The 27,671-nt window shown below is 41.3% G+C and overlaps 1 protein-coding gene across 1 annotated transcript in view; it reads right to left on the bottom strand.

Annotated features, from left to right (window-relative positions):
• Positions 1–889: 889 nt before the first annotated feature.
• Positions 890–27,671, bottom strand: part of EFCAB11 (EF-hand calcium binding domain 11) — a 65,019-nt gene continuing 38,237 nt past the window's right edge. The window contains exon 6 of the mRNA XM_063438900.1: positions 890–1,006. Coding sequence (XP_063294970.1) covers positions 925–1,006 — 82 coding nt within the window. The 3' untranslated portion in view covers positions 890–924. The remainder of the gene's footprint in view (positions 1,007–27,671) is intronic.

Raw genomic sequence — 27,671 nt, 5'->3', positions numbered from 1 at the left:
TAATTCCGTTACTGTCTCTAACCTCTAGACATGCATTTTCTAGTGCTGTGTTTCAATGTATATTGACGAAAGTCTTTCGGCCAGCAGCCAGGAACTCAGGCCCGAAAAGTGCTATGTCACTTATGCAGTGAACTAATAAGAATAGATGCAGTGCTAAGAGTCTGTGTTGAAGTTAAAATAGGCTGCAAACACTGGAAAAGTAAGGTCCATCTAAACCACAAGAAAGAAGAACACGCTAGTACTCCTTTTGCTCTGTTGTAGTACGCCGTATCTAATGCTTGGAGACCTTACCCCTCTCTCCAACCCTTTAGTTATGCCAGGCCTTCCTGCCCTCACTATCATTTTTCTAATGTTCCTGAGCAACTCAAATCATTTTAGCAGGAAAGAGCTTAATTACCCTACAATGGAAAAGCCAAGTTGTCCCAACAGAGCAAGAGTTATATTAAAATCTCCACACTAATTGTTTAGACGAAGGGATGTCGGCTCTTACTCAAAATCAGAAAGAAAAGGTGGAAAAAAATTGGCATCCTTTAAATGAATTTCCTAACCAGTCCAATGCGTTGCACTTGATTTTCTTGTTCTGCTTTACCCTAGTTGGACGAACTAGACCTTATGTTATCACATTATTTACTTCAGCCTTGAATGATCTATTGACCTGAGCGATCCATTGACGATGGGAAATTGTTGTCCCTTTGGATCAATTGTAACAATTTCATTCCTCTGGTATGTATCATGCATAGTAGTGTGGAATATCTATTTATCAGGCTTTTTAATTTTTGTTTATGTATTCTTGTACTACGGTCATGCTGAAAACATCTCATTCATGCAATATGGTAAAAAAATAATAATAATAAAAAAAAGAATTAAATGAAAAAAAAAATACACACAAAATGTGCACGCTATTTGATGAGATAACAGGTTGATTTATTCATCTTTCTCCCCGTAGTTCATGGCAAATTCAAATTCCTTGTAACAAATCATCCCATCAGAATCTTGATCCACTTCCCTAAAATAAGAGATATCCAGGTTAAGTCAAATGCTTGATTTTCATTTAACTGGATGAATGGAAATTAGTTTTACAATATAATGATTTTATTTAATCTTACGAGTAGAGATTTAGCCTGAACATACATACACACATATTAGATATTAACAGTACACTGTGAGGACTTTGTAGTGAAAGAGAAGAAGCAAACATATCGTACAGTGTGACATCATTGTTGAAGACATATACATATATATACACATGCACATACATTAATATATTACACTATAGGATTACCACCATTGCTTTCAAATAACCAGTAAATATAAACAAAATAAATCGGATAACTCAGTCTGACATTGATTTTTTTTTTCTCCTGACTTGACATTTACTTCTAATTTAAAATGCGTGTTTTGTGTTTGGTTTCACCGGGTACCTTAAAACCAGTGACAGCGACATCCTTCAGTAACTCAGACGTCTTGTCATTTTGATCTTTCAGAAATGTCCAGCTCTAAAATCACCAAACACTGCAAATCTACTTATATTTATAGTCACTGCATCCATTGCATCATACAGAAAAATGATGCTCGTGGAACCAATACTTAGTGTATTGCATTCAATACACAATATGCCAAATAAATAGTTAAAGCATCACTGTGACCCCACCATCCCTGAAAAATGAGTATTTTATAAAGATAGAATCTTTATGAAATACTCCTACGGACTGTGTTGTAATTCCACTGAAAATCCAACTCAGTCAAAAGAAAAACTGAGACAAAGTAGGGACTACTTTGTCTCTGTATACTTCCTTTGCCTGACACATCTAGACACTAGGCAGGGCTACCACACTCTAGAAGTGTCAATCCACCAAGCAGTCATTAAAATAAATAAACAAACTGCAAGTATTGGAGAAAGGCGGGAGGAAAATTGGAAGGGGAAAGGTTTTCTTGTCTCTGAAGATTTCTTCATCGGTTGCCAGCGTGCAGTGCGCGCTGATAACAGACGGAATTTATGCACAGAATTGACATTAGGCAGATCGGAAGAGAGTAACATATTACAGTGGTAAGCATAGTTTCACCCAACTTCATAGGTAGTTTATGGTTTTTTTTTGGTTGTTTATTTAAAGAATAAGCAGGGGCAGCTACGCTCACCATCAAACTATAAATTATTTGTTAAAGAAGCAGTTTCATTTATGTTTTCTGATGAATGGAACTTGCTGTCCAGTGCTGAAATAAATACCCCATAAACACTTGCAGAACTAGGACAGGCATACTACTTCCTAATTTAGGCAGAGTTCCCAGCAAGATATATATTATATAATCTGGGCCAATCATGTTTTTGAATTCGGTATTGCATGCATTGTGACATCAGTTACTCCCTTAAAATAGTAATAAGGCACAGATCCCCTGCAATGTGCTAGTCTCAGTTAAACCTGGCAGGAATGCCCCAGCCTGACTGAAATTAGTGGGACTATTCCAAATCCCAATGCATATTTATATAAATGGAGGTTTTTAGATCCACTTCAACGGCCATTAGATTGAAGCCCACCTGCCACATCAAGGCAAACCTGTTAGGTTGGTCCTACACTAGCAATTCACCTTGTTTGCTAAAGCTTAAGGTAAAAGATAATCTCTAATGAGATAGAAAGGAGTATTGTTTTTTTTCAAACCACTACATACTTATTAACCCTTAATAAGGAAAACATGAGATGGGCGGCAGCACTGTAACATGGCTGTGTTATACAAAAACACAAAAATAGGTCCTGGGCTCAAATTCCCACTACTCCTGGGCGGCAGCATTGACCACAGTAGTCATCAGCCCCAATACATATCACACAGCCATGTAACAGCTGCTGTAACTGCAAACTGGCCAAAAACAATTGAAATAAAGACATTTTTGGGGTGAGGGGCATTTTATTAGTTGTACAATTAATAACTAATTTGTTTGGAACAAGAGAGAGAAAATTACAGTGCCTCAGCGCCACTGAAAATGTTATGTTATTATTTGCACAATCATACAAAAGACTGCAACTGAATAGGAAGTGCTGAACAATGAGAAAAAGAAAAACGTGAGGAGCCCCTGCCAGGGGAGAAACAAGGCAGCGACTGAAGATGTAGCAATGACATGCTGTCTTCTCTCCTGATTATCCAGCCACTTCTCCTCCTCTTGATGGGATATCTGTGGGGGCTCTGTGGCCATTTAGCAGTACATTCCTAAATTCATTCCATTTCTAGAACAGTTGAGAATGTTTCAGAACCTATGCCGGCATGAAGGTTGCAATCAAAAGAACAATAAAATGGTATAGTGTGTTTTGCATGCCACCAGCAGGAGATAAAGGAAAAAATTATTCTTATCCACGTACTGCAAAGTGTAAGAAATTGCTTCAGAGCACAATGAAACCAGCTTAGATAACCAGCCATTGTCTGAATATATAGGAAAAAATATGGTCTGTTGCTCAACTGGATGAGGTCAAGAAGACATCATGGCCAAAGTGGTCACTGAGTAGGATATTTCTTCACCAACTGGATGAATTTTCTTTTTTTATCCTGTGGCATTATTGTGTCCCCAATGATTACAATCAATATTCATGTGTGAGCAACTGTTGGAGTGAATGTGTCATGGCAGATTCAATTTAACATAAATCCCCCCCAATTGCATTGAATACATCATATATCACAGAGCTACATCTATTCAATTTAAAGTTTTGCTATATAAACTCTCCTTCCCTCTGATCCAGCGCCACCATGTCATAAACTTTGTGGCTGTTACTCTTCTGTAACATCTACCTCCGGTCCGCTATTGCTTCAACAGCAGTCTTCTGTCATTTGCCCTGTTTGCCCTGTCACTCATTTGCCCTGTCACTCCGCTCTTTTACTCCCTAGCCAGCACTAGCAACATCTCCTAGGGAGTTACCTTAGCAACAACACTGCATGCACTGTGGTTGTTATGTGTGGGAGAAGAAGGACCGTCTGTGGGAGGTCTCTTCTGCTCTGCCTTGTCCGTCAATTCTTTGGCCTAGAGTCTATTCTGAAAATTGACTGACAGGTGAAAGGAATAGATTTTTCTTCTGAACTATACATTTGCTGGCAAAACTGATCTTTTTCTAAAGAGTATAAGTAGTAGGTAATGTGACAGGTTTCCTTCAAAGCAGTGATTAGCAAGCCAGTCCTCGTGGCCCACCAACAATCTAGGCTTTATGTATTTCCCTTATTTATTTCAATGGAGATACTGACAAAATCTGGACTGTTGGAGGGTCATGATGACTGGTTTGAGAACCAGCTTTAAGCAACTCTGATTTCAGCTGTCGTCATCCTGAGTGCTCTAGAGCTGAATGCAGCAATCAGTGGATACCATTCCTCCACTGGTAGAGTGACCACATCATATCACAGTCATCTTCATTTCTTGCAAGCCTTCATTGATGCCCTCTAATACACTCTTGGAGATATAAGACATCACTTAATCTTTTCTGAGATAAAACTGCATGTAAAGCACAGGATAATCAGTACCATCTCTCTCATTATACAACACAGTACATGCCCTTTCTATTACCAGGGATATTAAGTGATTTGTCAAATGAGATGAGATAGCATCCCTTGTTAGGGGAGGATATGGCTTATAAATCGCAAATTTGTTTTCAATTTGCAGAGAGAAAAAAAAAAGGAAAGAACCCCCAAAATATTAGAATATTGTATTTGCGCAAATTGAATATTAAGTCTGGAGTGGTTTCTATATCAGGAAACAAAAATACTTGACAAGGATTTACTTTAAAGGGACACTACAGTCACCAGAACAACTACAGCTTATTGAATTTGTTCTGGTGAGTAGAATCATTACCTTCGGGCTTTTTGCTGTAAACATTGTCTTTTCAGAGAAAATGCAGTGTTTACATTACAGCCTAGTGATAACTTAAAGGAACACTATAGTCACCTAAATTACTTTAGCTAAATAAAGCAGTTTTAGTGTACAGATCATTACCCTGCAATTTCACTGCTCAATTCACTGTCATTTAGGAGTTAAATCACTTTGTTTATGCAGTCCTAGCCACACCTCCTCTGTCTATAATTGACAGAGCCTGCATGAAAACAAAACTGGTTTCACTTTCAAACAGATGTAATTTACCTTAAATAATTGTATCTCAATCACTAAATTGGACTTTAATTACATAAAGGAGGCTCTTGCAGGGTCTAGCAAGCTATTAACATAGCAGGGGATAAGAAAATCTTAATTAAACAGAACTTGCAATAAAGAAAGCCTAAATAGGGCTCTCTTTACAGGAAGTGTTTATGAAAGGCTGTGCAAGTCACATGCAGGGAGATGTGACTAGGGTTCATAAACAAAGGAATTTAACTCCTAAATGGCAGAGGATTGAGCAGCGAGGCTGCAGGGGCATGTTCTATACACCAAAACTGCTTCATTAAGCTAAAGTTGTTCAGGTGACTATAATATAGTGTCCCTTTAATTTGTGATTGGATCAGGCTACTACTTCTGCTGATGTCAGCAGACTGTTTTTTTTTAATTCTTTATTTTTGAGTGCAGTGTTAAATATACATTTCAGCATGATCACATGGCTTTATAGATAGAGTAACAAATGTGTCTTTTAGCGTCATCATGGTATGCTGCACTTTTTTTTGTTTTTAGTACACGAGTAATAGCATATTATAAACAGGCGTGTCAGCAAACATGCTAGACAAAATAATCATGTCCAATCCCAGCTGGACTTACGTGTCTAACTGTGTGCACTTTTTAGATATGTGAGTGACGGTGTTTAGATTTAGTGTTTGTAGTTTAGATTAAGTTAATAGCTAGATGTTGGTTTTCTGTTAGCGTAGACAATAGTTTGTGTAACATGTGGAGCTGTGCTGGGGTTGAAAGATGTTGTGTCTTCTAGTGAGAAGAATAATGCTGTACAGGCTAAACATGCTATCTGTGTGCATATTCTTTCAGGCATGACGATGGTTAGATAGACATGTGAAAGAAAATAGATAATACTTCTCATTTAAGTAACCATTAAAGTAACTCAGGAGTGAAACAGCAAAAAAACAGCAACAAAACAAGCAATAGGCAGTAGAGAGGCAGTCCAGGAGCCAGGCAATTGACACCAGGGGAGGTTTGGCTGTTAAGCCTGTGAAATGCCCATAAGGATTCAGCCGATGCCCATCGGGTGCTGGATACTGTCCAGGTACGAATGGTGTACTTCCTTATTGGCTGTGCCCTCCCAGCTCCCAATCCCAACACAGTCCGGTGTTCTGGATTCGCAGGTTTCATTGCTGTGTGCGTCCAGGGCTTGTGCTCGAGTCTTGTGACAGCGTGCTGCTCGTGCTCGCTTACGGTGTCTCTTCCCACGTGGTGTAATGAGTTCTCGGGGGGGAGAGAGAGTTTGGTGGGGTTCGCTCCGTGCGGCCTTCTGCTCTGGGGTGAGGTGGCTGCCCGCCGCTCTGGTTCTGCGGCTCTGAGGCTGTCGTTGGCTCCTTCGCCTACTCCACCCCACCATCTGTGCAGCACCAATTTTTCGTCCAGGGTCGGTAGGTCCCTGTTTGATAGCATGCGTGGTTGTGTGCTGTGGAGTTGTCTCGATGATGCCTGTGCGGAGAGATAGCTTGGCCCAGAAGGCAGCAAACAGGCGATCTAGACGTTTTGCGAGAGGGGGTAGTGGAGAGCTGGGTGCGGGGCTGCACGTGGCATCCGCCATAGCTGTGAGTGCTGATCCAGCGGTGCAGGTAAAGCTCTGTTTATGCTCTGCTGATGCTTTGTTCAGGCTGTGGTTGCCGGGATGACCCTCACCGGTGGGGGGGAAGAAGAGTTTGTTTGAGATGTCCCCGTGCAGGCGCGCCATAGTCGGCGAAGGGATCGTCCACCTCCCTTGCGCCTTCCGAGCAGGCCCCTGGGTCTATCTACCGGTAGAAGCCGCCGATTTCAGTCGCGAGACCTACTGCTTGTAGCCACAGCATTAGCCCCCAGTTGTCAGTTTTATAGTTTGGCAAGATATAGGGTTTTAGCTGGAATGTCGGCTAATTATGCTCACTTTTAGCTCGGAGCTCCCATGATGTGCTACCGCTCGGCATGGCTGCCAGGCTCCGCCCCCGACTGTTTTTTTTAGGCAAACAGCATGCAGATCTACAGTTTCTGGCTTGAATACAGTAAGATTGTGCTATATTTATTGAAGTGTGAGGGGCCCAGGGGGGCTAGATGGTGGTTTTAACACTATAGGGTCAGGCATACATGTTTGTGTTCCTGACCCTATAGTGATCCTTTTAAAAAAAAAAAATAGCAGTTTATCATATTTTTACATTTTTACGTAGTCATTGGTGTCTATTTAACATTGCCTCTATACTTTGAGCTATTCAGCTCAAACTATACAGGTATTTGGTTATTTTATTTCTTTAAGCCACTTTAAATTTTTCCTTCACTAAATACATTCTCAAGTATGGATTAGCCAAAGCCAACCAATTATTTTTTTTCCTGCACAGTTAAGGTCACACCCTTGTTCCTGCACAGTCACAGTTAAAATCATAGTAATTTTCCTCCATAGCATTGTTACTGTATAGTAATAGCCAAGGCCATAAATCCTGTTCCTGTGCTGTCCCAGCCAAGGTCACTGTCCCATTTCTTCATAGTCAAAGCCAAGGTTTTAATCCTGCTTCTGCACAGTCACAGTCAAGGTCACAGTTCTGTTCTTGCGTAATGAGTCGACTTGCTGTACAGTAACAGCCAAGGTCATAGTCCTATTCCTGTGTAGTCATAGTCAAAGTCATGGTCCTTTCCACAACATTAACGGTTGCTGCCTTGTTACTACGACTATTCTTGCACAGCTAAAACCAAGGCCACAGTCCTGTTCCTATCCAGTCACTGCCAAGGTCACATCCCTGTCTTGTTACAGTTTAGGTCACAGTTCTGTTCCTGTCTAGTAGCAGCTAAGGTCACAGCCCTGTTTTTTGTGTGGTAGTATTGTTTATGCTAAGACAATCTTTCTCTGTTGGCTGCACATTACCAACACTGCAATTCCCATTTTTCATAAAAACATGTCCACATGCTGCATGGCTTTACATGGTCAGTAGGAAATGGAACTCTGGTACAACACTGGAAGCTCCCTACAAAAGATTATATGCCCCAGGACTTATATAACAGGTAAACTGGATCAGGGAAGGTGGGTAAGCGGAAGGAACAGGCATCCGGCAAAAAACAACTTATTGTTGTCAAGCAAAAAATCTAGCTCAGAGAATCCTTTAAAATATCTGTAGTTTTCTATTTTATCACATCTCTCTTCCAAGGTACACATATTACCAGAACGCCTGCTGCTCTGCTTTCCATTATTAAACACTCACAATAATGGAATTTCAATGGCGTCTAACATTATGACTCAAGCATAAAGATTATTAGAGTGGGTTTGCCTGGCTGAATTTTGTCATTACACAAAGGCTCTATGCATTGTCTGCACTCTTGTGGGTGTATGTTTGGGAGTAGAATCATACGGTTATATACCGGTATCTAAGGAAGAGTCCTCAAAACACAACTGACTATTCCACCAGTTATTCCACCAGGCATCTATTTAATTTCATGTGTGCTAGAAAAGCGCACACCATATTGCTCGATTACGAGCAGTCGCAAACACAAAATGCACAAAAATCAATGTAACATTTTGTCTGAATCATTCCTCTCGACACGGATTAAATATTAATCTGTTTTTCCAAATCGCAAGAGCAATGGGAATTCACTTTTATTTTTCACATCGCTTCAAAAACAACTAGAACAGATTAAGTAATGTTAATGGTGTTATTTCCATGATTCATCTACTTCACTAAATGTTCATTTTTCACCATGAAATTATTTTGCCAACTGTGCTAGCAAAATATTATAAATGTGAGTTAGCGAATCCGTGTTCTCAGGCCGTGAAAAGATCCTATTAGTACACAAAAGATGAGTCTTTCATACATTACAGCCAGGACGCTAAATGGAACAGAAACAAGACCGACGGATAATTGTCAACTCGAACGCAGAGTTTATAACAAACGCATCAGTACCTTGTTGCCGAGTAAAGGGTTAAGGAATTTAATTTCAATTTGCTATATCAGATACAGAAGGTGAAATGGATGAATTCGCAAATTTGTGTAGCACAAGGTTAATCCTTTACCCTTTGAGGTGCTTATGGCTTAAAAATAAAAATTCCAATTTTCCTGCTCACTGCTTAGAAGCCTGATTAAGGAGAAAGCCTAAAGTAAAATGTTCAAATTGTGTATTTCAGCAAAAGTATATATGTTTACCCTACTAAAAAGTTTAACGCACCTTCTCTTTTACCGCTTTTATCTCCATTCACAATTTAAAGACATTTATGGTGATGTTTTTCTAATTGCTTTTCCAACATGCTTATCTTATAGAGAACTCTACCACGTCATGGCAAACCAATGAATATTGTTGGACTGACTCCGAAACCACCAACTGACGCCTGATCCCAGCATGCCGTTGGGATCAGTTGTCAATGAAGCCATAGGACCGCTGTGATTGGCTGTCATTACTATAACCTGTGGCAGGCATTCGGGCTGCTTCTGGTCAGCCACACAAGTATTTCTTTGAGTGACATCGACATCGCTGTTATTGTGCTGCCTCAGGACTAATGCATCAAGAAGTAGACTGGCTTTGTGGCAACCTTTGTTACCAGTACTCAGTACGGGTGCCAGTATGAAGTGCATAAATGGCAGTACCATATCTTCTACAGTGCCCATCATGAAGGCACTAAAGGGATGCTTTAGTATAGATTATTCACTAAAATACAATCAAAAAATTTAATTAAAAAAAAAAAAAAGGAGGAAAAATTTAAAGACTCCTCCCACACCAGGACGAGATGCTCCACTTAGGAGCATGCGAGGGGGTCTAATATTGTCACAGAAGGATTGTGGAATAACTCTTAGCACCATGCGATGATGAAAAGTGATTAGGGTGCTAACACCCGAGTGCTGATAAGCCTGTAGAGAGCTGCTGAATTTAACGGTAAGCATACAGAGAGGTATAGATTTCTGTTGAAAGTGGACTGTCCTTAGAACCGGTTAATTGCTTAGTTCAAACAAATTTAATTGGCTACCTAAAGAAGTCATTAGAGACAATATTATCTAAATTTATACAAACATAAGTGTCATTTTTTTTTAGCTAAACTGAAATTTGTATTTCTCAAAAGAATATCCTAGAAAATGTATTGGGCTGCTAAAAATAGATGCAGAAAAAAAAAGTTAGAAAATTATGTTTTATGAATACAGTTATAAGTGTAATGTGGAATTGTGTCTTTACAGACACAATCACACAAACAAGAACACAACATGTTACCAAACTCAGCACAAAGTGTTCCAAGTGACTGTTAATCACTTCAAATGGAAATTAATCAAACAATTTCACAGGGCAGTTGGCGTGTAACTCCAGAGACGTCTTCTCTCCTTTATTTGTAAGGAGGCTAAATCACCGCTGAGAGCATTTCCGCACTGAAGTATCATTCATAGATCTTCAAGTTTAAACAAATGGACAACGGAAAAAATATGAGTGCTTGTAACAGGTGCATAAGAGCTATATAATGTGAAGCAACGTTACGCACAGAGAAGCGAGGATGCAGGTCTATTCAAACTACTTTAGGAGATAAACCTCTAGAACCATCTTAAACTTGATTATACCGTAAAGATAATAGGGCAGAAAGGCTAATCATTTAATCATCTAAGAACAGCAATCCTGAGAATCTGTGTTCAATAAGCCTGACAGTATTGTGATTGAGACGGTAAAAGGGAAATAATGGGCCCTTGAACTGCCTGGAGGTTGAGCAATGCTTATGGGGCACTTGGAGAGTTTAGAACGGTTTAATGCATTATCCAGAACATGCAAATTAAACATTTCTACATCCTCTGGAAAAGAAAGAATATTCTTAACCTGGATCCAGTAAATAATTTAATGATGTGGATGCAGAGACTGAACAACGTATTAAAATAATATTTGCCGGGCCCCACCTTCATGGCACTGTTGTCTTAACATTTTGTTTCGTTTTTTTCCCCAAGTCATAGGTTAACCAGTTCCTTTAAAAAAATTGAAGTACAGGTGTTTGTTAATAGAGCAGCAGCTTGTTTCCAGCCTGCAATGTTCAAAATAATTGTTGGTATAAAACAACAACCCCGAAATATTAGAATAGAAAAGTTCACAATTAACAATTCTGGAGCAAAGTTCTATAAGTTGAGCCATTAACAGGAACATTGTATTGATGTCCATGGTGGTTGCGCAACTTTCACAATTTGCTCATGAATGGTTGATACTACAGTATCTTGATTATTCTAACAAACTGACATGTCACACTGGGGCTAATTCAGACTCTTGGCCCCATTGCTCCAATTCCCAAATTCAAGTAGGTCCATCCTATGTTCCCAGTTGCACCCTGCTCCTAGCAGCAGAAATGATGAATGGCCCAATGATGCACTTTAGTGCAAAGTCATCATCATCATTATCATTGACTGTACACTGAATCACTGGTTAAAAAAATGATATCTCTATCCTTTTCACTACTTGTCAATCAATTCAAACTGTTGTACCTGGTGCAAGAACATATCAGCTGTGTGGGTGCTTGGAATATATCTTTAAGATATCAGTCTTCTAGAACAGGGGTTTCTCAGGAGCTACCATGACATTAAACAGTTCTGAAGATATTAACAATAACATAACAATATTATGAAAAAACAAAAAATGTTGGGGGTTGTAGGAAATGCTCTCTCTCACACCAGGCAGACAGCAAAGTTGTCAGATGGAAAACTTGACTTGTTTGGGACTTTTATAAAGCAGGAATATTTATGGTTTTCATATAAATGTTCCTTTGAGAGAACGTTTACAGTGTAATTGCATTTAAAAGTAGAATTCCATAGCTCATAAAGATTATTGATTTGGATACTGTAATATTATCTAAGCAACACCATCTGTCCATGTATAGGATAGCACGAACAAATGCTAGGGAACTCCACACTAGAGAGGCCTTTTAGCCGGGGGCAGGTGGAGGCAAACTGTGAACATGTGGAGGCTGGAATATCCACAAGAATGAGGTCAGGGCAGCATTCAAACCTTGAGAACAGGCATAAATGAGGCATAATGAGTATATTTCAATGGACATCTATGGGCCAAAGTATTCACTACTGAATTCTCATTGATCTGATACAAAATACAGCATTTGTTTCACATCAGAATCCTTAAAGGCAGAAAGGAAATGTTGTTTCATGTAGGTAAATATTTGCACATATTTTGCTTCTTATAAATGATCTTCCCCTAGTTGTTCAACTGTTAAAGCAGCTCTGTCATCTTTGGAAATGTTTGAACATTCTGACCATGATGGTGACATCCTCACTCAGAATGTGCCAAGTGAGGGGGGCGGGGGTATACTTGCCTGACGCTTTACATTGCAGGTGCTACCATCTTCTGTCTTCAGCTCCTGGCACATCATCCTAGCTGACAGAGCTGGGTGGCACATGCTCCATATTTTGCCAATCAGTCGACCATAACATAAAATAGCCACTAAGGGCTAGGTTAGTGGAGATAAGTCTATCTCTAGCAACATTTTCTTTTCTTTTCTTTTCTCCTCAATGGTAAAAGAATCCAGCTTTAAAATGTTCTTCAGACAAAGTTTCTGTATTATAAGATTAGTCTGCACTTCTCTATGTCTTGATGTTGAACTAAATAACCCACCATCCCTTGCAGGTGGCAGCCTATTTAGTAGGGTTAAAACCCTTTTGTTACTATGCGCTCATGGGAAAGACAGATAAGATAATTAAATTTAACGAGGTGCAATGCTGATCTAAATCTGTGGACATGACCTCTATAATATAGGGATGTATTACAACTGCCTAACGCAAATATATTGAATCATAATAAAACGTACTTCTATAAACATTTAGAATACGCTGACTGTATTATGACCTGTAAAATACTGTTACTCAACGTATATGTTACCTTGCTTCTGAATCAGCAGAGCCCCTTTTGGGACATATGACCTACTATGATACTTTGAGTATTTTGATTTGATTTGATATGCTTCTATTATGTATTTTTTTATTATTATTATTATTAGTTCTATGGAAATATGGAAATCTTTCTCCCATAAAAAAATTGGAAAGATAAAAAAAACTGTTGCAATTAAAACTGCAAATGCCAAAATTCTCTGCCAGTCTATCAAGAAGTCATTTCAGACTGAATAAAAGTAAACTACTAACAATTTTTAATTGCTGGTTTGCTACTGTTCTCGTATGGCCTCTCTCTGTTGCTTATTTAATGAAACCATGATGATGGATCTGGACTCGATGACCGATAATAAAATGTGACACTTAAATGATAATGAACTATGAAATCCACTATTTGTATCACAAGGAGGAATCGAGAACAATTCCCTTTTAATACATATTCTCTTCTGTTTTAACTATTTAACTCAAACTTGTTGTTTTGCGTATTTAGATGAAGATTCTAAGAATAAAATATTTACAGTGCTCTCTACGAATATTAGCATTCTAGGTAAATAGGAGTAAAGAAGGCTGTGAAATATTGTCTTTATTCTTTAAACGTTTCATATTTTGTTAAAAAAAAACATACACAAAAAGGTATCTAGTTCCAGACAAATTACACAAGATATGGCCAGCATCCAGCAACATATGCTGGAGGTGTGGGGAGGAGGTAGGCACAATGATACACTTCTGGTGGACATGTACCACACTTAGACCATTCTGGAAGGCAGTAAAACACTTGATGCAGATGTTACCTGCCCCAAGGGTGGATACCTCACAGATATGTCTCCTATTCATCCTACCAGAAGGCATACCGAAACACATCAAGGTGATACTCTACCATACACTAATATCAGCCAACCTGGCGATATATAGATTGTGGAAAAAGGCGTTGACCCCGTCAATAGCCGATCTTATAAAACAGGTAGACCAAAACTGGGAATACGAAATGATGATAACCACACAATTTGGCGTACGCAAAGGAGTCAAAGAGGCAAAAGACCTATGGGGGGGGGGGGGGGGGGAGCTAGCAGCGCAATGGAGCAGTCGCATCTCCTGGAGCTCCGACTCAAATAACTCTAAACATACCTTGCATGGGGGAATCTGAACCCAAAAGACACCACAAAGTACACTACCGGTACCGAGCAGAAAATGGTCCGGAAGACAAAAAAGGTGAAGGCAGACAAAGGCCCCCATGGCAGAGACATTGGAGACATGCTGCGGAACACGCAGCAGGCCGCATGGTCCAAGATGGCGCTCATGGATGACTTTTCCTCGTATTCATCAGAAGACTTTGCCACATATCTCATGGAAGGAGCCTCCTTCCGACCCACACCTGACCGCAACACTGAACCCAAGAACACCGGTGACCCAGTGACTGCGGATCAAATTTAAAAAATGCTAGCGGAGCTATGCAAGGACCTGGCGGCAGACATGGCCTACTATAAGGAGGCCACAGAAGGTGCTACGATCAAAATTACCCAATTGGAGGCAAGTACGAGCACCCATAACTCAAGGCTCACCAAGATAGAACGGGTGACTGACCTGGAGGCACAGCAAAATGCCACCACAGATCAGCTGGATGCCCTAGAGGACCAGAGGAGACGACAACGTGAAAATCAGGGGGATACCGGACACGGTTGTCCTCACTGAATCACCCCACTATGTTCGACGTCTCCTCGGAATCCTCGGCCTCCGAAACAAGCCAAATCTGTGAAACTGGATGGGCTCTTCCAACTGCCGAAACCAGCCCGAGCCCCGGCAACCGCGACTGCAGACCTCATACTACGATTCCAGGCACTAGCAGATAAGGCTTCCCTCCTGGCCGCGTTAAAAGGAAAAACTCCTTTACTGTTTGAAGGCTCAGAACTAGAAATATTTCCAGACCTTACTAAAAACACCCTTACTTGGCGGAAATCTCTGCAGCCGCTGCTACAGAACCTCCACGACAGAGAGATTCCATACCGCTGGGGAACACCACGAGCTGTCTCCTTTACCCACGAAGGGACCACCCACAAGGCCCAAAACCATCAGGAGCTGGAGTCCATCCTGATGTTGGCAGGTATACTGCGAGCGCGCTGGTGAACAGACCAAGACTGTCCCAGTTAAACCCTGCTAACATACTACAGTTTACTCCAAGGGAACCCCAAAGATCATCACCTGCCAGAGGCACCACCCGAAATGCAGATAGTCACCCAGCTCCAGGGGACAACCTGCTCCATCACCTGCGAAGAACTTATAAAGTACAGTTTTGAGACTGCTATATTTTATTTTAATGTTTTAGTTTAACTTTTTGCTGCAAGTAATATTGACTGCACACATATTGTAACCCACTCTCCTAGCTGACACTAACCTCTCTCCGACATGACTCCTCAGACAACTAGTAGGTTAACTTCTCACTTACTTAAGCAATCATACATGCCAATGTCGTGTGTTACAGACACAAAGCTAGAGGCCGCACAACGCGGGACCTCAGTTGGCTGACACTTTTTTCTTTATTACATGTACACCCTCCATGAAATCTCCCCCCCCCCCCCCCCTTTACCCTGGTCCACAGACGAACCTGCCTCACTTCACATGTATATAGTTGACCGGCAAAGTGGGCTACACTAAGCGGGTACCACGCACGAGGAACACAACATTACCCACACAGAGCAGACCACCACAATTGTTAAACGTACCATAAATATCAAACTATGTATTGTTCACAGATGCCGACCTTATTTAGTGACTGTTGTTACTTAAGCTGATATGTGCGGTTGTGGCATTGTTAGTAACCATGTTCATCATATACGCGTAAAATCGTAACACTGCAAAATCAGACACAAAGTTAAGAGTGTATAGCTATGATCTGTAAAGCAATGTCCTAGCATGACCGTTAATTTAACAGTGACTACTAGGTGCAACATACCTGTGAATCAACTACTGCTTTCACTCATCTTTATAAGCGTACAATATTATCTTGTTTATATAACTACGTTCAAAAAACAAAAAGTGGGGGGCGGAGCCTGACCGGGGAGCTGAGCAGACACGTTTACTGAGAGCTCCTGAGCCTGATCCCGGTTTTAAGCAAAAATCAGGGGGTAATCTACAATTTCTGCACCCCAGTTCACCCTGCCTTGTCACACAGGAGCAGGGGTACCGGGAGACACCTTGATCGCCTACATGCCCGCTGTGATGCTGAACCGGAGGGCCGAGGCCTACAACTCGCAGAGCTGGAGAGAGGCGGCCGCTCTCCCAGCTCACCGATCCTCGCAGCACCCGCAGTATCGGACCTCCCTCCCCCCCCCCCCCCCCCAAGACCGGCGGGGGTTATCCCGGTCCCCATCGACATGTACCATCAGCCCACAAGCGATGCAAAAACCGACGGCACTCAACAACAGGCTCCGCACCAGCAGGCTGTAAACCGCACAATGGCGACCGCAATCCTTAACACAGAGCCTGCAGAAACTCGGCCCCTCCATGAACGCCTGGATGCCCTGCTGAATAGTTTTTGGGAAAAACTGGAGCAGCGGCGTTTACAACAAACCCCCAACCAACCTGCAGTAGTGGGGAAGCGGGAGACTGCGAGCCGGAGAGGGCAGATCCCGGACATGGCCGCCACTCCTTCAATGGCGGAGTGCCCTTCCAGGCAGAGGCCCAACAGGAGATTCTCTCCAAACCACCGACCACACCGCAGGAGGGTCGCCCGCCGCCGGCGGCGGAGAACCACCAGATCCCTCCACAGCGCCCATAAAGGGAAAGACCCGGCCCAGAGAGGTACCCGAGTCTGTGGACACGAGGCGGGGGCCCAATGTAAAGCCTGGAGCTGGGGAGAAGCTTCTCACCGCACTCAACCCCTCTGCACGTTTACCTCACGGACCGACGTCTATCTCACTACACTGCCGAACAACCGACCATCCATCCGTCCGACACCAGCCTTGATCCTGACCGGCATCGGCTGAATGCTTCCAAGGACTCAGACAGAATAGGCCAGCGCTACCATTCCCAACGACACAGCTACCTTGCCTCCTGACGGAATCGGTTCAGCTACCTTGATGGACTGGCACTGTGCTGGACTTTCCCACCTAACGATCTGAGCAGCTGCTCTTCACGTTATATTTTAATTTTATATTTACAGTCTGATTTGCTTTGAATTCATGTCCAGTTAATGACAATAGGTCGCTGACTGACTGCCTTGCCTACTGGGAACCGTGTTAAATAATCTCATGTTAAGCAGGATAAACCTGGGCCTAATTGCTTGCTAGAATTGAGAGCCTGCTGTAACCTAATATAGACATATCTTGCCCACTAGTCTGACCCTAGCATTTAAAGGGGATTATCCCCCATACACTTGGTCTCCAGCTTGTAACTATCCGTAACCTTGTATATGTACTGGGAATGCTTGTTTGAAGCCTGTAATTACATGCATAGCTTAGGAACACTGTGATGCTTGAAACGCCTATAAATCGCTTATAATTAATCGAAATGTTGTAATGAGTAACGATCGCAGTTTTTCCTAAATGTGAAACACAAACCAGCTTGCCAGCATTAACGTATGTTAAAACGATACCTGCTAAACTTCACTCTTTTACCTTAACTAATGATGTTTTATTTTGTGACGCTTAACCTAACTTGAAACGCTGTGATTATTCATGTTTAAAAAATAGAAAAATATGGCAGGCTTTCTTGGGAGTGTAATGTGAACCATCTTGTTACCATTCACATGTGTTATCCCTATGTACCTCCCCTTTCTGTTCTGTACCCCATAACGCATATGCCATAATAAAACAAAGATTGACAAAAAAAAAAAAAGTGCAATGTCATTAATGCCATGTGACCAAGAGTGTATGCAAACTCGATTGTACCAGCTATTGTGGCAGTACTAATTCGCCTGTTAACCTTATGCACGAACAAAAATAAAGAATTAAAAACAAAACAAACAAACAAAAAAAAAAAAAACACCTATGGGGAACACACACAAAAGATTACCAGACTACACATCTGAAACCCAGTGAACGCTGAATTAAGTGACGCGTATTTTTGGATGGCTACCAAAATCACATTAGACAGAGACCACCACACCATAACTACTCGGGCACCCATGACCTTAACATCACGCTAATTTCATATGCTTGTGAAGTATTAGTGGATGTATTCGTATATGTAAAACTATGCCTTGTCTCCATTTGTATATGTATAACTATGCCTTGTATCCATACAAACTGTACCATCCCATATCCCCCTGTTTTTTTTCTGTATCCCCCATGTTATAACTTTTGCATATGAAGAAAAAAATAAAAATTGTCAATTGGAAAAAAAAAAAAAAAAACACACACAAAAATACGTTGCTGTCATGGATATCAAATGATTGCAAACACACTAAAGGTTCATAATCCCCTCCACCCAAAAAATATTTTTAAAAAATCTGGCACGATTATTGGCACCCTTTCAGTCCATACATTGTGCTACCTCCCTTTGCAAAGATAACAGCTCTGAGTCTTCTCCTATAATGCCTGATACGGTTGGAGAATACATGGCAAGGGATCAGTGATCATTCTTCAATACAGAATCTAACCAGATCTTTCAAATGTCAAGGCCGACACTGGTGGAGTTCACCCCACAGGTTTTTTATGGGTTCAAGTCAGGGGACTGGGATGGCCATGGAAAGACCTTGATTTTGAGGTCAGTAAACCATTTTGTGTTTATTTTTATGTTTGTTTTGGATCATTGTCCTGCTGGAATTTTCACTTGCAACTCACTCCTGTCACCCACATGTACAGCAGATTCCATGAAATTCTAATTTTCGTCCAAATCTCAAATAGTTTTATTTTATTTACTATATAGAGCTTCCATACTTCTACATGTAGCTCACATTATATTAGTAAGATATTCTGATCTTCGATCAATGCCGACCTTGAATCAATGCATCTCTATGAGGAAAGTTCAGCGTCTCCATGCAGAGCGTGGAGACGCTGAACGGCAATGGCTTGCACACTGTGCAGCACTGTCCCAGGAAGCACCTCTAGTGGCCAGATGAGGAGAGGCCACTAGAGGCAACCCTAGGCTGTAATGTAAATATTGCATTTTTTCTGAAAAGGCAGTGTTTGCATAAAAATGCCTACAGGGACTGATTATCCTCAACAGGGACAACTACATTAAGCTGTAGTTGTTCTATAGAGTCCCTTTAACCTTTATAAACAGGGACCTAAAGTATGTTTAGTGACAAAATTCTTCAATTGGAATGTTACTCTGAGTATTACAACATCAAAATAAAGTTTGCGAAACACTCTAATTATACTATTTGTTTTGGCACTGGGAAAGCAATGCTGCTAGAGTAAAAACAAATTATTACGGGCAGCAGTTTGGGGTTTTATGAATATTATGTGTGTTCCAACCAATAGAGACACACTAAATGGCATTTTAGCACCCAGCCGTATTAAAAAGATATTCTAAGCACCAATCAACTGTAACTTAATGAAGCAGTTTTAATGTATAGGTCATGCCCCATGCAAGCTCACTGCTCAATTCTCTGCCATTTAGGAGTTAAATCACTTTTGTTTCTGTTCATGCAGCCCTAGCCACACTGTCCCTGGATGTAACTAACACAGACTGCATGAAAAAAGTTTCCATTTTGAATCAGTACAGTGTGTTTAATTTAGAAGTTTTCATCACCTGCTCTGTTAAAAGAACACTATAGTGACAGGAATACAAACATGCATTTCTCACACTACAGTGTTAAAAACACATTCTAGGTGACTCACCCCTCCCCTTCCCCTTTAACCCCTTAAGGACCAAACTTCTGGAATAAAAGGGAATCATGACATGTCACACATGTCATGTGTCCTTTAGGGGTTAAAAGTGTTAAAACTTCGCTTTTTCCAACACCGTGTGGGTCTTCTTGCAGCGCGTCCCTCTTAGCCTCCTTGGCTAAGGTCATCAAATTTGATGATCTCAACCAATTTAGTGCTTTCCCATAGGCCGTCTTTGACGCGGGGCAAACGGGGCAGCTGCCCCGGGCCCTTTTACTTCTAGGGGGTCCAAGGCAGCTGCTCCATGGGCCCCGCTGCCCTCAACAACTTTCTCCCCCCATCGTTGCATCCTGGGGACGCACACTAAGGAGGCCCACCTGATGGCCCATGCAAGGGTCACCCGGTGGGCATTTGTAAGCAGGGGCCTGGTCGCGTGCTGTGGCCCTTTACCAACACGACCGGAACCCTTTGCTTTTTGGCAGCATGGGAGGAAATGACTGCCGTGAGTCACTTCCTCCCAGAGAGAGCCCCGCGGGAGAGACAACACCAGGGAAGCATAGAGATGGGGCACTGGTCCAGATTGCCAGTCGGCAACACCCAACAGCCTCAGCCACAACTCTGGACACCAGGGAAGCAATCCTTCAAGGTAGAAAACGGGTATGTCTGTGTGTCTGTCTGTGTGCCGCAGTATGTCTGACAGTGTGTGTGTGTGTCAGTAGGTTGTCTGTTAGTATGTCTGTCAGTATATGTGTCTGTGTCAGTATGCCTGTCAATTGGTATGTCAGTATGTCTGTCAGTGTATGTGTGTGTGTGTGTGTGTCAGTATGCCTGTAAGGGTATGTGTGTGTGTCAGTATGCCGGTCAGGGTGTGTGTGTGTGTGTCAGTATGCCGGTCAGTGTGTTTGTGTGTGTGTCATCATGTCTGTCAGTACATATGTGTGTGTCAGTGAATGCGTGTGTGTGTGTCAGTGAATGCGTGTGTGTCAGCACATCTGTCTGTGTAAGTATGTATGTGAAAGGTGCGATTGCATGCCAGGGAGTGGGGGGTGCCCAGGGGGCCCAAGAAAATGCTTTTCCCAGGGTCCTAGTGATATTAAAGACGACCCTGATAGGAATGCATTGGGAGGCTATGGCGCATGCATGGCAAAACTCTGCGCAAATCAGCATCTCCTCATACAGATGCATTGAATCAATGCATCACTATAAGGAACATCCAACGTCTCCATGCAGAGCGTGGAGACGTGGAACATCAGTGTTGCACACTTAACTGCACTGACCCAGGAAGCACCTCTTGTGGCTGTCTGAGTGACTGCCACTAGAAGGGTTATTAGGCAGCAATTTAAAAAAAAGTCAGTGTGTACAACAAAATGCCTGCAGGGACAGGCTATATACACCACAACAACTACATTAAGCTATGTTCTGGCGACTACAATGTCCCTTTACTTAAACTTTAAATCAGACACAAGAAGCTCCTGTAGGCTACTAACAGAGCAGGATATATGAAAATATAAATGTTACAGACTGTGCAATAAAAAGAGGTTTAAACATTAGATCACTTTTAACAGCAAATGTATAGGGAGACTGTGTAGGTCACATGCAGGGGAGTGAATAGGGCTGCATTAATAAATTGAATTAACATATAAATGGCAGGGAAGGGGGGCGGGGCCGGGCGGCCATGCTAGCAGGCTGCAAGTCACTATGGCTCCTGAGGAATTTAGCCAATATCGGGCAAATCCCCACTCAACTCAGCCTGAAACACCGTGGTACAAGATCCTGGAGTGTCCCGGTGTAGCTAGAGCACCTGATATCGGGTGGTTCTGGGTCCTGGTGAGATGCTCTGGGGCTTGGAGACTGAGGCCTACTCGGGAGGGGGAGTGGAGCAGACGGCCGCTGCTTTGCTTTTCACCCCGACTGCAGAGAACCACAACGCGACTGGAGCCCTCCTGGCCCCGTTCACCCCCCCCCCTTTGGACCGGTGGGGGTTTTCCCGGTCCCCACCAGGCAGGCAAACACCCACAAGGCGCTCCTGGGCAGCTCGGCACCAGCCGCCAACGTCCGCCACGCGGCCTCAACAAAATGGCCGAACGTGCGGTAACTGCCCCACAGGCCACTGGAGACAAGCAGCGCAGACCGCGCCAACTAGGAGCGCCTTACCCCAGCCTCCTACTACCAAGACCGCAGACCGTCACCTGAGGCAGGCCCTGAAACCTACTCTTACCGCAGCGGCAATCTCCTGGAGAGAACTCTGGGCCCACCCTGAAAGAACAAGCCTCGCCAACAATCAGTGGACCTGAATCACCGGATTGCTACAGCTTACAGAGTACAGCACCCAGACTCACCCAGCAACCGGGAAGCTTGTCGACGACAGTCGGCGGACACCGCGCCACTGGGCGGGACAATGGGACCTAGTGGACTTCTGGTACTATCTTCCACATACCTAGTCATGTGCTGTGTTCCCCCGGACTCTCATTTGTTGCTCTGCCGGAGCTGGCGGTCATTCCAGCCCTTTCTGCTAAGATGCACACCGCATGCTGTACCACTCATAGCCTCATTAGAGGTTACTGTAGCTAACATTATCAATCAGAATGCATGCACCCTAACTACGGTAGTTGTTTTTTTTGGTTACATTTCCTACCTATGGACGGAGACAGCATGGTGTGTGACGTTATGCCTGGTGGTGCCCTATTTCTTTGCTATCACTCTCGGTTAAGCTAGAGACCTCTAAATCTAACACAAATGTCAGTATGCAACTCAGAATATGTTCCTTATCTGTCATACCTAGTAACTGACACCTGGTATAACTTTTGCTGCAACTACTTTACTTTAAACTATAAAATGTGCTATGCCCTGAAATGCCAAACAGTTACTGTTAAATGTTGAATGACAAGTTGTCACTGGCTGTTGTGGCATTGCTTGCCTCACTGTATTTCTCGTGCACAATAAAATAAAGAATATAGAAATAAAAAAAGGGGCTTGCATGGTGTAAGGCCGTTTTGATGGTGGAGAGGATCCCCTTCCCCCCGGTGGGGGCCCTTGCATTGGCGGGTGGTGATGCTTGTCATTTGTGATATCTTGGAGACGGGTGTCGCCGCTTGCTGGTGTGGGGGTTCCTGTTGGGGGGAGGGGGATCTTTTTTATTGTTGAAGCGGTTTTGCACTATGCAAGCCTTTTTTGTATCCTTTTACGGTACTACCCACGGAAAAAGCTATAAAAAATAAAAATTAAAAAAAATAAAAATAAATAAATGGCAGGGAATTGAGCAGTGATACTGCATGGACATGATCTATACAGCAAAAACACTGTTTTGTTTTTGTGTTTATAATGTCCCTTCGAGAACCATTGCTCTAAGCCCACCAAATCATTCATCACACATGCACTTCATAAAGGCTACTCATCGAATTTCACCTGCTTGCTGATGCTATGCATCTCAAATGTTTGCAATACAATGTATTTGAACAATAATCTAATATTTTTGGATGACGGAGAGGCATCTGCATATATGGTTGTTGAATTAACACTGCTGTGTCCTAAAGCTAATTGAGCTTAGTTCAAGCAAGATGCTGGCTACCCGTACGACCTTGACCTCTAGTAGACCTCTCACTGACATAGCAGCAGGTTCTGCCGTTGGTGAGGTTGTCCAATTTTGTGTAGTTGTATAGATTTTCTTTTATTTTTTAAATCAGTTAAGTGCGTATAGAATTATTGCACTCGACACATTTATTTTTACACTAGATTACTAATAATTACATCAGTTCTCATGCATGATTTATCTGTCTTTATACGTATAAATATTTATTGTACAATGTAGGTTGCCCTATTTAGAGAAAGCTCCCAAAGGGTTTATCAGAAACCCTTCTTATATAACAGAAATGTATCTTTGTAATACTAGCAGTGCCGCTTTTTAAAGTAAAAAAACATTAAATTACTAACCATGATGAATTGTTTGAACCCACAAGAGAGGCAAATGCAAATCGGTATCTTTTTGCATCTGGAAAACAAAGTACCTCTAACTCCAAAGACTATATACAAAGATAGATGCCTAATTCAAACAAGTAATGCTGTAAATTCTATGAAACCTCTGGTTATTAACCACTTCAGGGTCAATGTGTGCTGTGATAGCAAGGTACTCTTAAAAGCAGATCAGTCAGTCACCTGTGCTTTTTATAACCTAATAGCCAACTAGAACATGGGCTGTGCAAAAAACAAAACAAAACAAAAAAAGGAAAACGTTTCTGATTTTTATAAAATCTTGTCAAATTAACTTGGTTGTTCTACAATACATGCATGCATGTAACAGAGTTGCCTGTTTGTTGATTCTTGCTAAGTTCAATGGAAAATTCAAAGGCACTTGAGAAATTGAATTTAGTTGCATGATAATGCTCTTTTAACTTCTGACTCGAATTCCCACTGAAGACAACAGGAACCTAACATGAACCAGGCAGTACTGTGAATGGATTATGCGTTCTGGTTAATCAAAGGGGAAATCCAGACTGGAATCCAGACACATTCAGTATACATTTAAAACATAGCAAAAATAAACGGAAAAAATAAAAATAAAAAAATGATACATTTGAAGTTGCAGTGCTGGAGTAAATACTGAGGCTTTAGGTCTCTAATATTTGGCACTAAGCAGATAAATTTATCGGCCAATAGTAATGCTTCAATAACTTTATATGGCACATTGACTTTATACTTTAAATCTTCGCACAGTAGGACTTCATGGGCAGCATAGGGGTTTCTGGAAATTGTAATTCAATCTTAGCTCAACAACACTAAGAAATGTATTCTGTCCTTCGTGACGGCATGAGCAACTGTGTTATTGGAGAAACAATGTAATTTGGGGGGAGAAAGAAAGGTGTGATATCGCCTATGCAGACAGGTAACTAATCAGAAGGAAATGTTTAAGATTGAATGATTTAAGCCAGAGACAGCAAGGTTAAAATGCACAATGACAACATTTATTTTTTCAAAACATAAGCACACCTGAGCATGCTAGAATGCAATTTATTTAAGCCTAACCTACAAAATTTGTTGTTGTGTCTGGATTGCCCCTTTAACAAAAATCTCCAATGTAGATGCTGTGATATTTCCATTAGCAGAGCTTACGAGTAAATAGGTGTAAAAGCTCATCCTTGTGAAAAAATTGTAATTTGATTTTGAACCCTAAAACACTTTTAAAGTTTAAGACCATGTGATCTACCTAATGGAACTAATTTTAAGTTAAAGGGAAACGGTTATTTAAAAAAAAAAAAAAAATTGTTATAATATACCATATTTTTATTCAATCATGTCAATTTGGAAGAAACCCCTTGCCTAAATTGCAAATTCTGAGCACTGGCTGTGATAACAGACAATCTGACCCAAATTGCATAACAATGGCTGTCACAAATGGGAATTGGGAAAGATAGGCAAGGGATTACATAGAAAAATTCAATACACACTAATTAAAAAAATATTGAGATTGTACAACATATTGATTATGTTAAGATATTTAAAAATAATGATGACAGTGAGTTTAAGAGACTTGACTTTAAGAGTCAAGTAAATCCCAATAGCACTTGCATTGTTAAGGATCTTGGGATCTCCCCCTCCTCATGGTACTTATAATGTTTAGAGTCATGTGATTCCCGCCAAATGGCACAAATAGCGTTAAGGACAACATGACATGCTATGAGAATGAGCCCTTCCATTCAGAGCAGTTCCTCTGGGAAACCCCTGGCAGCTATCTTTCCACTTCAAGCCATTGTTTGGAGTGCTCAGCAAGTCAGATTAATTACAGCTCATTTTATTTGTTTCTGTTGCTGAATAAAAGGAGCCCCGTATCTAGTATGGATAAGGCAGTCCCACAATACAGCCTTTAGAAGCCAGCTTCATATTAACTAATTGACTTGACTCTCAGGGACCAATTACAAATCATCAGGGGGAATTGCTCTTAATCAAGCAGAACGCCATTGTTTTTGCTGCAATAAAGACTGTGCGAAGGTAACGCTGGCATATTATTGGCTAAGAATTGGGTGTACCAGTAAAATAACAGGCAGTCTTTCAGATTTCACATGCATGTACCAGGATTATCATGCCCTGTCTCACCCATCTGCAGCAGGATTTCTTGCAACACATATGGAATCACTGTGGCCCATCAGTGTACGTTTGTCATATTTATCATGCGTTCATCCTGATGGGAAATGCATAAATAGTGATATCTTGCTATCTACATGCAGCAGGAAATTCAATAAACTTTAAAAACAACATTTCCTTCGGGATTCCTCCTTGAATGGTCAATTGATTTCTTGTCTTTCATGAATTGTACATACTGCAGGGCAACACTTTTCATGTGTTAGCCAATGGCGTGAAATGACTTGTGTCCATAAACGTATGCTGGATCTGACAACCATAATTGTGTACCTAATGCACAGCTTACACTGGCTGTGGTCTTCAAGTGACCGGCTACAACAGTTATATTATAATGGTCATTACAATATTTAAAAACACATAATAAAAGTCTCCACACAGACGTTGGCGAAGCACCCACATTGCTTACTATTAAGTCCGAGTTGGTATATAGACTTTCTCAGTGGAGGGCCAAACATGCAATATGTGCATTACTTCTTTTAAAAAGTGACAGCTGCTTTTTAAAAAGTTAGAGATCTCTGAACAATCAGGATAAAGAGATTGTAAGTTCGCTCTGGAAAGCTTTCAGTTCTCAGAAGGGTAAAAAATAGCTACATAGAAAAATACAATGCTGCCACCCATCCCATGTGTGCCCTATTAATGGTTAATAAGTATGTAGGGGTTTAGAAAAATACCGCTCTCTGTCTGATTTATTGGCCTGAAGCTCGAGAAAGCAAGGTGAATTGTTAGTGAGGACCCACCTAAGAGGTTTGCCTTGACGTGGCAGGTGGGCTTACATCTAATGGCCATTGGAGTAACTAAATAACCTTCATTTATAAATAATAATAAATAATAAATAATCACAACAAACACAAAATTAATGTGATTTTCTTAGAAGTCAAAGAACCACTGCAATGTAGGAAATGTTGCTAATACAAAGTTATCTTTCTAAAATAAAATGCTCCAATATTTTTTTTTAAATCTCACTATCAATGTGTCTTTGACTGTCTAAATATTATTGCTAAATCTTTTCCTTAAAATCAGGATGATGCGCATTTTCCTTGATGCAGAGGCTCAGCATGTGAGAATTTTTGCCTGGAAGGATCTGCACTGGGTCCATCCGTTGACATATTTCTTATGCCATATGGTCGGGAGATTTTTTTTTTTTTTTTTTTAATAGAATCATATTTTGTTCACTTGTCAGAAAGCTGAGAAAATGAAGTGTTGCTGTTTATTGCTTCACACATTATCAGAGAATGAGTCTATGATAATCCCTAACGGGTACTTCACTCACTTTTTTTTTTATGTGCAGAGACTACACTCAGCAATGATAAAATGCAAAAACAAACACAAATCGGTGCCAACAGCTACACAGGCTGTGAGGAAGATTATATCGCATACATCTAGGAGCACCTATCTAAATAGAAAACAAATACCTCTAATGATTAGGCAAACATAAAAGAAATTAAAGGGGAACAGTCCAGTTGAAAATCACAACTCGCGATAATGCTTTTTGTTGTTTTATTCTAAATTTATATTAAAAAAATGTGCATTTGACGTCACAATCTAGATCAGTCCAGGCACAGTCAGGGTATATATTGCATTGCAAACATTGTATCAAAGGACAGATCATATAACAATGTTTGAGTTCCAGGATGAAGGTAAATACAGGGGTGTGGATTTCTATATTTAAATTTTATTTCCACATTAGTAAAATAATAAAAATAAATAAATAAAAAGAGCATAAGTAAACAATTTAAAAAATCCTGGGAAGAGACAGCCCCCATTTAAACATATCCAATCTAGGACACAGTGTCGAAGTCCAATAAGGAGGGCAAAGCCTGTTTTGGG

This window comes from Pelobates fuscus, chromosome 13 (genome assembly GCF_036172605.1).
Source record: "Pelobates fuscus isolate aPelFus1 chromosome 13, aPelFus1.pri, whole genome shotgun sequence".
NCBI classification, from domain to species: domain Eukaryota; kingdom Metazoa; phylum Chordata; class Amphibia; order Anura; family Pelobatidae; genus Pelobates; species Pelobates fuscus.
The sequence above is the reverse complement of the archived record's forward strand: the minus strand, read 5'-3'. Positions and strand labels throughout refer to the sequence as shown.